The sequence below is a fragment of the Engystomops pustulosus genome, chromosome 2, assembly GCF_040894005.1.
Source record: "Engystomops pustulosus chromosome 2, aEngPut4.maternal, whole genome shotgun sequence".
Lineage (NCBI taxonomy): Eukaryota > Metazoa > Chordata > Amphibia > Anura > Leptodactylidae > Engystomops > Engystomops pustulosus.
The window spans coordinates 188320593-188334052 of record NC_092412.1 but is presented as its reverse complement, the minus strand read 5'-3'; the positions used below and the strand labels follow the sequence as shown (position 1 = coordinate 188334052).

Sequence of the window (13460 nt, the reverse complement as noted above, 5' to 3'; positions counted from 1 at the left end):
AGCTTGGTGTCATCTGCAAAAATGGACAGTATTTTATGTTTATAGGCTGCAGGGTGACTTGGACAAACTGATTGCTCATTCTCTTGGCAACTGCGAATAAATGTAAGGTTATGCACCTGGAGGCTAATTGTACACATGTAACATATGTCCTTGGGGCAGATTCTCGAGAAAGGGATGTAATATTACCAGTTAATTTTCTGAGAATAGGAAGTATGCATTTTATTAGCTAAAAACAGTGAGGACACCAGTTAGAATAGTGCTAACCTGTCATTAGGTCTATTATAAAAAATCTGGCGACAGGTTTCCTTTTAAAGGGGTATTCCCACGAAAACAAGATTCTAAAATATACTCAGGATAACAAAATAACACATTTTCTAATTAACTGTTATTAACAAAAATACAACATTTCACAGATTTAATTCCGACTTGTCTCTCTCAGTCTTGGTGTATACAATTTCGGTTGCCTTGGGATCCAACCGTAAATCAGAGGTATAGGGTCGGACAGGACAGATTGTCCTCCTGTCTGACATCTAACGCATCTCTCCCTCCAGCCCCTCCCCCTGCATTCCAGCAGCGTGAGGAGAGTAAATCTACAAACTAAAGGCAGATAAGGTCTTTAATTCTTGGGAGGGATGCACAGCAGTGCTTACAGTGCATGTTATGGCTGAGATGGTCGAACTGAGAATGTCATTGTGTGTTATATGCATCTCATGGATCTAATCATCTCTCATCTCTGATCTGTCTCATGTCTCTTTTCATATGTGTCAGATACTAGTAGAATGTTCAGAAGCTAAATGAAAGTGTATATAAACCTGTACCCTGATCATCTTAGCACATAGTCAGCACACAGCATCTCATAGCACTAGAAGGATAATGAAGTGTCTGCTTAGAGAGTCCCCGCCCACACTCTGGATTCCTCCACTGAACAGCCTAGGGAGTGATAGGAGCTAAAACAGCAATAAAACTGAGTAAAATTGTAAGTAAAGGGGTTAAAATGATCTTTGTTGTCTAAACATCACTAGGGGATTGAAATTTGAGAATTTTCTTTCATGGGCAAGCCTTTTTAAGTACAGTTAGAATGGGAGTCCAACATCTGTCACCTCCCTACATCACTTGCTGCGACCACCAAGTCTGCACAGAAAAGAAAACTTTGAATTACCAAAATAACACAAATGACTCCCCACTTTACTCTTAGGGTGCTGTGACACGGTGGGTTCTTGGACTGTTCTTGGTACACTTTTAAATGCACTGAAAATTCATGCATTTTTGCATGTGACCATGCGTTTGCCTGAATTGAATCAGTTTTTCTTCATTTCTGGAAGCAACTGTGAAAACAGATTCAAAACAGTCAAAAAGGGGGAGGCAGGGACATATTTGTGATAACAGAGATGTAGCAGAGCTGACAGTTTAAAAGTCTGTAAGCCTCTGTCATGCTTCTGTCTAATAGGTATCTCATGCATCTCATCATCTCTCATCTGTCTCATCTCTCTTTCTGTGTCAGTGTGTTAGTACAATGTCAGAAGCCGGATGAAAGTGTATATACACCTGTACCCTGATAATCTAACCACATTGTCACCCCACAGAAGTAGATGGATCATAATGTGCCTGCTTAGAGAGTACCCACCCACACCCTGGAATTTTACACTGACCATCACTGAGTAATAGGAGCAAAAACAACAATAACACTGAGTAAATTGTAAAGTAAGGGGTTAAAATGATCTTTCTTTTTCTTTTGTGGGAAAACGATTTTAAAGGTTGATGTCTGGGATGTTAAAATCACATGAAAGTGGTAGAGTTAATATCAGTGGTGTTTTTATAGTGCAGTACCTTCAGAAAACCTGTGGATGTCACTGGTGCAATAATTGTCTGTGGATGGCAACAATAGCACTGGTTTGTGATGGAACATCATTGTACACCATTGCTTTATTACCTGTATATATGAAAACATCATGTTCCATTACAGCTGCAAATTGTCTCCAAGTATAGCAAATTCTTTCCATGGAAAAGCAGTGTAGTGCAATGTATTTAGTTAGGATGTAGTGGTAACATTCGAAGGACAACAAAGGGGGGTTAAGCGGTCAGATGCACTTCTGGATGCATTGCCCTTTTTCACCCATGTTATATTTTCACCTATTACTCCAGTCTACACCTTCTTAAAGGAAACTAGGGACACTTACTCAGAGATCCAGTCATTGTGACTGTAATCTTCTTTGTTATCCATGGCCTTTCTTCTAAAATCAACTTTTGAAATTGTGCTAATGAGTTTCAGGGGCTACTGGGACATTTCCCAGAGCAAGCAAAATGGAAAGGATATCCAGCACTGCACAAGGTAAGCATCTGTTTAAACCACTTTCTCTTTAATTCATCTTCTTGAAAACTGTGCAAACAGCATATAGTGGAAGGGCACTTCCCCCTTGCCACGGTGTGAGATTACAGCAGACCAAAGGGAGGGGTGAAGTGCTGAGGAAGCAGGGGGAGGGTGAGATGTGCTCCTGTGCAGTGTAGCAGCCTGTGAAAATGAGCATGGATGGGCTCTGGTAATGCCCCCCGTTCACTTCTGGCTCTTTTGCATAATTATAAAAGTTGATTTTAGAAGGAAGGAGACCATGGATAACAAATATAAGAGCATTACTAAAGTCATGGTGTTTGGATCTATAAAACCTTATTTTGATGGTAGATATCCTTTAATAGAAATCCAAAAAGGTATTGAGGCCCAATTTCCAACTTTCCTGAATTTAATCATGCATAGAAAATCAGGATTGTCTCTGTGAAATGATCATTACACATGAGAGGCAAGCTTGCTGTGTTTAGGATTACCGGTAGTTAAGTTGAGAAGAAGGCAGAGGTTGGGAGGGGGTGAACAGGAGGTTCCACTGCTGAGGGGAGCTAAAGAATTAGAAGCAATCCCCATATCAAAGCAAATGCGTGTGGTTATATTTAGTAATCGTTAGCCCAGGCAGTCACAATATTTTCCAGACAAGAATACATGAGCTGAACTGAAATCCCAGGACTACTTCATTCCCTGGAAAGTTGGTTGGTCAGTCCAAGGCACAGGGGAATCCCCTGACCTTAAAGGAGTTTTCCCACAAGCAAAAGTTAGTGATGAGGCCCCCACAAATCACGGACCCCTTGTCGCTCTGTCAGACTTATGGAGCAGACAGCCGCACATGACCGTTTTGCTCCATTAATCTCTATAGAGCTGACAGAGTTCTGCAATTTCCATCCGCTCCATAGAGAACGATCATGTGCGGCCGTCTGTTCCATTAGTCTAACGGAGCGACAAGGGGTGCGACGGAGGTAAGTGGGACTCCTAATTTTTGTGATCTATGGGGTCTCATTACTGAGCACGTCTTATCACTGAGACCTGAGACCATGGATAGGGCGGGGGAAACCCCCTTTAAATATTCACAATCTCTCTGTTTTGACTCACTATGTGAGTGTGTGTTCTTTTAAGACCAAACCCATATTCCAACCAAAATATTATTATTCATAGTTTTTATACTCCCTCTAATTCATTGGGTAAGAATCTTCTGATGTGCTTTGCATATTGCTCTCTGGATACAAAATGGACTATCCCAGAAGGCAAAAATGAGGCTCATGCTCCTTCCTAACCTGAAAGACCTAATATAGTAATTGCAGGCCTACCTCACCAATAGCCCTCCAGCTCACTATGTGCCAACAGCATCTGCATTAAGTGGGCAGCATCAGTATTGCATGAAAAAATATTAGGCCAAATGCTAGGTGAAGTACTTCACATCTGTAGTCATTTTGTTGGTATCAATCAAGAGGAAGGAAGAAATGGAAGGTGACAGGTGACTGCAGCAGTGGAATGGGATAAGTCCAGCAAACTCTGTTCAGCTGAATGCTATACAGGTGTCTATAATGAAGCTTTATTGATAATCCTTGGTCTAATTACAGCAAAAAATGTTGAAACTCCAATGGTCTCTGGGGCAAAAAATTTTTTGTCTGGATCTACAATTATAAAATACACAGTTTCGAATTTCATACAAATTTAATTTAAGAACAAACCCAAGGAACCTATCTTGTATGTAACCCAGGGACTGCCTGTACTTAGAGATGTACATATTTCCTTGTATGTAGAATATTACCTTGACCTGTTCAAATATACTGCCCTATTTTACTTAAGAGCTTTATCTCTTTTATTCTGTCTGTGTCATTGCAGATATTAGTCTACCAAAGTCTGCTACAATATGCTACACTGCAGCGTTACTGAAAGCCCGAGCCGTGTCGGACAGGTTGGTAGCATTTAATGCCCACTTTTATTATTGTAAATCGTTCATCATTTATTGTAAATTTGACTGTGCCGTCTTGTAATTCCATGTATAGGGAGTTTTATACACTATAACATTGTTCATACTGAATAAGATGCCAGAACCACCATAATACAAAGGCGAGCAGAATTGTGGGTTATTGTGCACTAAACTTGTAATGCACTAGAAGGTGTGCACAATTTGAGCAAGGTTATGGACATGACCACATGTAAAGGTGCTCACTTCATCTCAGCTTACATTTAGCTTCATATCCCCACTTAAATCATGCATTGGATGTAACATTGTAAACTTCACATAGCTCATACACTGCCTAATAATAATAATCTTCATTTATATAGCACCATCATACTCTGTAGCACTGTAGAAATCACGGGGGACATATAATATTAACCCCATAGCGCAATAAGACGTACCCTTACGTCTTACTGCGCATGGGGGAGTATGAAGAGGGCTCACGGGCTGAGCCCTCTTCATACTCACCGGGCATTTGCTTCATAATGAAGCAAATGCCCGTCGCTAACACCCGCGATCGGTGCTTGCACCGATCGCGGGTGTTAACCCTTTGATCGCCGCCGGCAAAGCTGGGCGCCGCCATCTTGGCTCCGATCGTCACTCCCCGTGACGTCACCGGGGAGTGGCGATCCGTTGCCATGACAGCCTGGGATCACACAAAGATCCGAGGCTGTCATGATCGAGGCTATCTATTATAATGTGCGATCTGCACATTGTAATAGATGGTATGCAAAATCCCCATATACTGTAGTATGGCAGTATATGGTAGGATCAATCAGACAACCTAGGGTTAAAGTACCCTAGGGAGTCTGAAAAATAGTAAAAAAAATAAATAAAAAAAAGTAAAAAAAAAAAAAATTATATTAAAAAAACATAAAAATTCAAATCACCCCCCTTTCCCTAGAACTGATATAAATATAAATAAACCGTAAAAGTCATAAACACATTAGGTATCGCCGCGTCCGAAAATGCCCGATCTATCAAAATATAATAACCGTTTTTCACTGCGTTTAACCCCGTAGCGGAAAATAGCGCCCGAAGTCGCAAATGGCATTTTTTTTGCCATTTTGAAAAATAGAAAAAATTCTATAAAAAGTGATCAAAAGGTCGCACAGTCCTAAAAGTAGAAGCATTGAAAACGTCATCAGAAGTCGCAAAAAATGACACCACTCACAGCTCCATACACCAAAGTATGAAAAAGTTATTAGCGCAAGAACACGGCAAAATGAAGAATTTTTTTTCTGTACAGGAGGTTTTAATTTTTGTAAATGTATGAAAACATTATAAAACCTATACATATTTGGTATCCCTGTGATCGTATTGACCCAATGAATTAAATAGACCTGTCATTTGGGGCGCACAGTGTAAGCTGTAAAAACCAAGCCCACAAGAAATGGCGCAAATGTGTTTTTTCATCATTTTCACTGCATTTAGAATTTTTTTCCCGCTTCCCAGTACACGGCATGGAATATTTAATACCATCACTACGAAGTGCAATTTGTTATGCAGAAAATAAGCCATCACATAGCTCTGTACACGGAAAAATAAAAAAGTTATAGATTTTTGAAGGTGGGGAGTGAAAAATAAAAACGCAAAAACAAAAAAGGGCCTGGTCCTTAAGGGGTTAAAGTCATCCAGCAAACAAGTCTTTTCTTTTTGTGGCATGCTTCTTCCTACATATGGAGGCTCACAAATCCAGACATGGTCAGACCTCACTAACTTTAATTGGGGCGGGGGTGGGGTGGGGTGTTTCTTGATTCTAGTATTTTTGACAGTCAACTTTTTGTATCAACAAGAATACTGCTTTTGGTGATAGAATCCCTGACCTTCACTACACAAGGCTGGCAAATGTCTGTGGTTCTGATCCATTAGAAGATCAGAACACAACTTCAATTTCAATCTACTGCATGCCAGGCTATGTTACCAAATGGTTACTTCAAAGGATTTTAGGGGCCATACATAAATCCTTGTGGTAAGATATTCATACATAGACTGGCGATCACAAAAGGGACAGTCCTGGACTGGAGTACAGGAAGTAGTTAAGTATAGCTAGTTTCTTGTTTTCACAACCCTTCCATAACTCTTTAACCCCTTAATGACATGACAAAATAGTACATCACTGCAGCAGAGGAAGTTTCAGCACATAAAGGGAGGGTGAATTGTTGTACAGTGTAACAGCTTGTGAAGCTACAACACAGAGGGACCCTGTTAACGCCAACAGTAGCCCTTCAGACTAGCATTAGATTAGCATTCAGATTAGCATAATTGTAAAAGTAGATTTTAGAAGGAAGGAGGCCATGCATAACAAATATAAAAAGATTACCACAGTCACTGTGCCTGGATCTGTGAGTAAATATCCCTGTTTTATCATGTTTGATTTTGATGGTAGATTTACTTTAAACATATTCAACCATATTCTTTCTGCCCTTGTTGTGTTTTTTTTCTTTGTTTTCCAAAACATTCCATTTCAGACCTCACCATAAACTGTTTCTGAAATTACAAACTTATTTTCTGTCTTGTTTTCTTCGGTCCTCCATAGATTCTCACCTGAAACTGCCTCCAGAAGAGGACTAAGTACAGCAGAAATGAATGCTGTGGAGGCAATTCATAGAGCTGTAGAATTTAATCCACATGTCCCAAAGGTATGTAATTACTTCTCGTTAAAATTCAGGGGTTACATTTGCATGATGGCAATAAATTCACAAGCTTATAATTTATAGCAGATCTTTCTTATCATATGATACCCTAAGCTATTGCAGCTTTTGGTCCATACAAAAAGAAAATGGCACACACAATGTTGTGCTGTTTGGTTGATCACAGTGCTCAAAGCGTACACTGGTTTCTAACTGGAGACTGACTGTATTCATGTGTAACTGTTTCCCTACACCCCTCAGGATTCTGATTGACACATTGGGGCAGATTTATCAAGCTGTCTGAAAGTCAGAATATTTCTAGTTGCCCATGGCAACCATTCACAGATCCCCAATAAAATATTCATGAGCACTGGTAAAATGAAAGCTGAGCTGTGATTGGTTGCCATGGGCAACTAGAAATATTCTAACTTTCAGACAGCTTGATAAATGTGCCCCATTGTTGTGGATACATGCATTCATAGCAGCCTGCCTGTCACTTTTCCAAAGGTAGATGGGGTTAGCGTCTAATAGTAGAAACCTAAGAACACAGAGCATACTAATTTTTCATGATGAACATTTTGCAGGTTGTGACTGTCTTAAAATTTGTAGCTGAAAAGCAGATATCTAGTTATTACAGTTTTAGTGATATTATGTGAAGGTTAATATTTTCTGTTTGGAGCACATTTTTTTGCCATCAAAGTAAAATTTAAAGTATTTTTTATAAAATATTTCAGTTTGAATCAAAATTGCATGATTGTATATGTGTATAAACTCTTTAATGCAATTTTGAAAATGGGGCTGCTTTCAGAAAATATGTGGTTTGTTGGGTTTACTTTCATTCTTTTTGCTGTAATTTCAATTTAATTTTTAAATGTCAAAATTGTACAGAGCTTGCCAAATCGGTCCCTGTCCCTGATGGGGCTCACAATCTATTCAACCTACCAGTAATTTTTTGGAGTGTGGGAGGAAACCAAGGCTGTAGTGCTAACCACTGAGCCACCGTGATGCCCATCAATCCCCCTATCATCTTTCTTCTAAACAATTCTCCCATATTACAGTTTGTTTTACCATACTAAATGGAGCCTCTTGCTGACTGTGACTGGTCATAAAATAGTTTTATTTTGGAGCCCTACTTTGTCTAGAACCAGCCCTGCAGCCAGTTTTCCTGTAATGTGCACATTATACTCCATTATTTGGGAAATCATGAAGGAGTTAATGTGGTGTAAAACGCCTGTAAGTTTTGGTAAGCAATGACCATAACAACAGTCTTTCTTTTCAGACATAAATCAGGCATGTATCTTGACAATGCAGAAAATGTAGAAGCTTGGCTGATTCACTTCAGCTTTAAAGGAATAATTTAGTCAAATGATAAAAATAATATCTGCAATGAAATGTGTCCTTTTTATATATGTCTGAATGCAGGTGTATTGTCTTTGCTGCATACTAGTATGAGAGCCATTTATTATTTATAAAGGTCTTGTAGAGCAGATCAGCAAAGTGCCCCAGACTGTTCATATATATCTCCATATGAAAAAGCCCTCTCCATTCATCCTTTGCTCATCTCTGTTCTACTCTCTTTGACATGTGAAATATGGGCACTACAAGCAGTGGAATCTAGTGCCCGTAGACAGGAGCACCAGCATAATATTTAACACAGACATTGTATTTCCCTCATCGAGTACATCAAACACTTCTGCCCATTACATGCCTGCTAAAAATAACTCCTCAAATTTCAAGAGCTCAATGACAAAGGGTTTCACGTCTGTCTCACTGGCCCAAACATCTAGCACTGCCCAGACTTGTAAAGGAAATGTATATTTTTGGAATATATGTGAACAAAGACACTGGGACCAGAACAATCTGTCACATGGCTTCAGACTAATTTGCCTTTGCTGTGGCATATACAGTGTTAACAGGAGCAATGAAAAGGCTGGGACTTCTACAATGAAACATTCCATAGTTATTTATTTTTTATGAAATGTGGCGTAATCATGTAAATTACTCCAAATCTGCATTGTATAAATAATGCCCGTGATATTATAAATGGGCAACTTTGTGTTATTAAAGGGTTTCATAAATCATAAAAAGGACTTGTCTGTGTTATTGATGATGTGGGCGTCAATAAGGACTTTATATTAGATTTCTGGAAATATTTCACTAAATGTTGATTGGGGCATGCAATTTCTTCTTGCAATCTTCGTCTACATAGCAAAGAGTTTGATGGATGAATGTGGTAGTAACACAGAAATTAGTAGCCGCCAAATAGGAATTCTGTTGTTGATTTTTTTCGGGAAAAACAGCAGTCAAGACTCGAGACTGGATAGACTTGAAGGGACCCTCCGTGTTGTACAGATGTAGCTTACCTTAATGTGACTCATATGTGTTAATAAGACTGACTCATGATTCCTCTGACTCATTTTTGACCCCCTTACTTTACACTTTTACTCAGTTTTATTGCTGTTTTACCTCCTATCACTCGGTAATGGTCAATATAAAATTCCAGAGTGTGGTCAGGGGCTCTCTTATCAGACACTTGAAGATTCCTCTGTGCTATGACCTTCTGTGTGCTGACAATGTGCTTAAATAATCAGGGTCCAGGGTTTATCTAGAGTTCAATTTAGCTTCTCAACAGTCTGCTAGTATCTGACACACAGAAAAAGAGACAGCTTGGAGTCATGAGATTTATATTTAGTAAGTCACTCGCTAAACAGGCTCAATATGATCCAGATGTTGTTTTGGTGCCTAGGAACTTCACTCAGGATGACAGGAACTCTATTCCAAAAATAGCATCCAGCTTTTATTTATGCATTAGATAAAAAAGGTAACAAAAATATTAACAAAAACATGATTTAAGAACAAGCTACGTGTTTCTTGTACGGTCTGGACACTTCGTCAGGCTATTTATGAGATGGATATAAGACACAATTACACACTCAGCACTGCTGCCTCACATAATGAATAAAACCGAGTCAAGCAATGCTTTTGTCTGTAGTGCTGTCTGCCTCCTACCCATCCTCCTTTTCCTGCAATGCAAGAAAAGCTAGAGCGAATTGTCCAACCATAGTCAGAAGATTTACGATCGGACTAAACATCAGGACTAATAAAGACCGGTCAGAAAGCGAAATAGATACACATAAAATATTCTATTTTGTTATAGCTAAGAGCATTTATTTCCTATTCCTGTTCCATATGACTTTTTGTACTCTGTAATGTAATATTCTATTTGTATGTGTACCTTTTTGATTTGACAGCAGTTGTTTCACAGTCTTGTGTATTTCTATGGGTTCATGCACACGGCTGTGTTTTTCATGACCCCTTGTTTGAGCCGATTGCTCATGGTACACACAGGCTGCAAATAATGTTTGCACCCCAAGAGCAGCACACGGTCACCGACATGTAGCCCCCTAACACTTGTATAGTTAATATTTCCTTATAACACCTTTATCACTTACACGAACGTATGCCGCACGGCTACGGCCGGGTGACCCCTCCATATCGATCCATGATGCCGTAACATGGGGACATGACAGAAATGTTCTGTAGATGTTAGTGTGGGTTGTGGGGATGTGTGTGACAAGGAGGGAGAGAGAGACCTTGATAGAAGGGATAGATAGATCACTGATTTGTTAAAATAAATATTAAAAACAGACAGTAACTGACATATCATCAGTTATGTTCCCTTTTTTTATCATCCATCTTTTCTTTAACAAATAATTAATGGAAATTTGGAGAGTAGTGCTAACTTCCAGCTCCTCCCAATTGTGACATTATCAACAGATCTTTACCATGTAGAATTTATATGTGTACATTATGGTGCATTTCAGTATGCAGATGATGCTTGCATACAAAAATAATTCAATATTGCTTAAAATGTAACTTAACTTAACAAAATTGCATAACTCAAGTATGGAAAGAGTAACCCCCTTTCCCTCTCACTACACTGCATGAGAAAGATTGTGCAGAATAAAGCACAGGGAAGCTTTCTAACTTAACCATTCGGCTGTCCTGATGACCAAGAGTCTTTTGGAAACTCACAGGTCTGTCATTCAGCTTGATCTGAACTGTTAGTCTCTGTTCCCATCTCTGTTAGGTCTTCATATTTCTTTTAGTCATTGTGAGGCAGAACCAGGAGTGGTCGAACACACTGAACGGTTGCAATTCTTTCCATTCCAGAGGAAAGGTATAATGAGAAGACGTGCACCTACTATGTGCAATAACGGAAGAGCTAACAGAGATGTTGTCCTCACAGATCAGCTGCATATTGACAATACAGTATATTGTATGATTCAACTTATCCATCTTATTAAACTATATAGGGGCTCTATAGGGTGTGTGTGTATATGTGTATATATATATATATATATATATATATATATACAGTATATAATATATATAATATATATGTTTCTAAAAATTTGTTTTTAGTTTTGGAAAGAGGGAAGAAGAGAAAAAAAAGTCAGATGTATAGAGTTTAACAATTTCCTATATGATAACATCCTACCACATTTAGCATGTACAACCGAAGAACACCCAGCGTACACGCTGAATGTTTCCATAGCCATATACTGACATGCTTTCAGGCTGCTATAAAAAGAATATGTTCAACAGAGCATGTTCTAGCCTATGGGTAAAGGATGCCACTGTATGGCCTCCCTTCCCAGCCTCCACTGAACATTTACTGCCTGTGTTCCCTCAGTGATGTATCTTTCTACATATGGACAGTTACATCACTAGGGAGACACCTTGAACATTGGCGGCATCCAACCACTGGATGGTGTATCTCATTTCTGCTCTCATTTGCAAGTATTAGTTAGGAATCTTCCCAACTCATCCTTACAACAAATGCCAAAGATGAGATATAATCATTGCCTAAGGGGAATAGTAATCTTCTTAATTCCCATCTCTAGCTGAAAAGTAAAAAAAATGTTCAGTATGAAGATATAGAACAATCTATATTTTATTCAGTAAATAGGACATATTTTTTGTTTCTTCTGCAATATCTTAGTAAAATCGCCATCCGAATGCAACAATATAGGGAAAGCCATATATATTATATCATTGCCAATTGCAGGAAGGAAACTGTTCTCCTTTCATGGAAGCTTCTTATATATTCCCCTGCAACGCAATGTAATGTGAATGAGGTTCTTAACTTCTGTCCCCCTGTCAGTTTTAATAAACCCTATAAAAGCAACCACATAGGTAATTGCTGGAAGAAATTCTTACTCTCTTGGATGAATGATCAAGAAAGCCAATTTTGTTGCAGACGCTTTGTCTTCTCTTTGTTCATTGCCGTTCATGGGGAGATAAAATTAGGTAATCATATACATGTTTAGTAATATTCTGCATTATGATTGCATCTTACTCCCGTGCAAGTTTTTTTTTATAGTTCTGAGGTGTCCCTGACGTTCATGAATTACATATAAAGTAGCAGGCTAGCTTCAAAAGCAAAAGCTGTAAAATCAAGATCTGTTTTTATTCATTGGCTTTTTTTTTTCAAAGCTTCCTGTATAGGTTTTTTTTTTTTTTTTTACATACTTTTTCAACACAACAAGGCATGTTGGCGTTGTTGGCCCAGGAACAACCATATCGGTGCAGTCATTTATATTACAGAGATTACATCATTAAGGCCCATCTTCAGGACAAGCCATTTCCTGCACCCAGAAGCCTTAGAAAATAGCTTCTATTGTTTTCTTTTATTGATTTGCTTCTTTTATCAGATTCAAGTTATTTCTGTCTGTACAAAGTTTGCTTGATATAGACATCAGGTCCCGCTTTTGGCTCCTAGAGGGCAGTCCCAAACAGAGGTACTCATTTTATGTCTATACGGCCCAAACCACTGTGAGCCATACATACATCATAGTCCTTACTTTGTATAAAGTAAGTATTTGCCTTTATTGGTGAAAGTCTCCTTATCTGTCCCATCAGTGGTCAATGCATTGAGCAGTATAATTAGAAAGATAAGGCTAGAGGTGAAATGTCAAAGTCCTTAATTTAACCATAAACGGTATTTATTTCCGTAATTGGAGTTCTGGCAAACTTGTATGTATGTTTGCATAAAGGAAAAGCTAAATCTTGTCTGCAATTACAGTCATATGGGTGAAGTCATTTTATTCTATCCATTTTGGCACCGCACCACTACCATTACCATTCACCGTGTTACAAGTATTCTCAACCTTGGTGGCATCGCTGTCCCTGCAATATATTCTGGATTTCATGTCTGAATGATGTCACCAGCTGCTGTAAACCCAAGCATATGATGATCATTTCATGAGGAATCTGCAGTTCTCCCATGCTAGGACACAACACATAGGCTCACGCTGTAAATCAGAATACGCAACCTGAACTTTTGAACTTTGAACACTCATTATCCATCTCCCAACCTTTATTTTACGACTTGAGTGTGTCAGCCCATATGTAAGGTTACCTGTTACTTTCCTTGCAGACTCTATATAACGCTTCAAAGCTATATTTGTATTTCTTATTCTGAATATGATTAAATTCTTTCTTAACAAGCAACCGGTGA

At 38.8% G+C, this 13460-nt stretch overlaps 1 protein-coding gene across 5 annotated transcripts in view; it reads left to right on the top strand.

The window, feature by feature from the left end:
• Window positions 1-13460, top strand: part of ST7L (suppression of tumorigenicity 7 like) — a 98722-nt gene that overhangs the window by 36149 nt on the left and 49113 nt on the right. For all 5 annotated transcript variants that reach the window (XM_072137607.1, XM_072137611.1, XM_072137608.1 and 2 more), the window contains 2 exons: window positions 4184-4256; window positions 6844-6946. In XM_072137607.1, the coding sequence (XP_071993708.1) occupies window positions 4184-4256; window positions 6844-6946 (176 nt within the window). The remainder of the gene's footprint in view (window positions 1-4183; window positions 4257-6843; window positions 6947-13460) is intronic.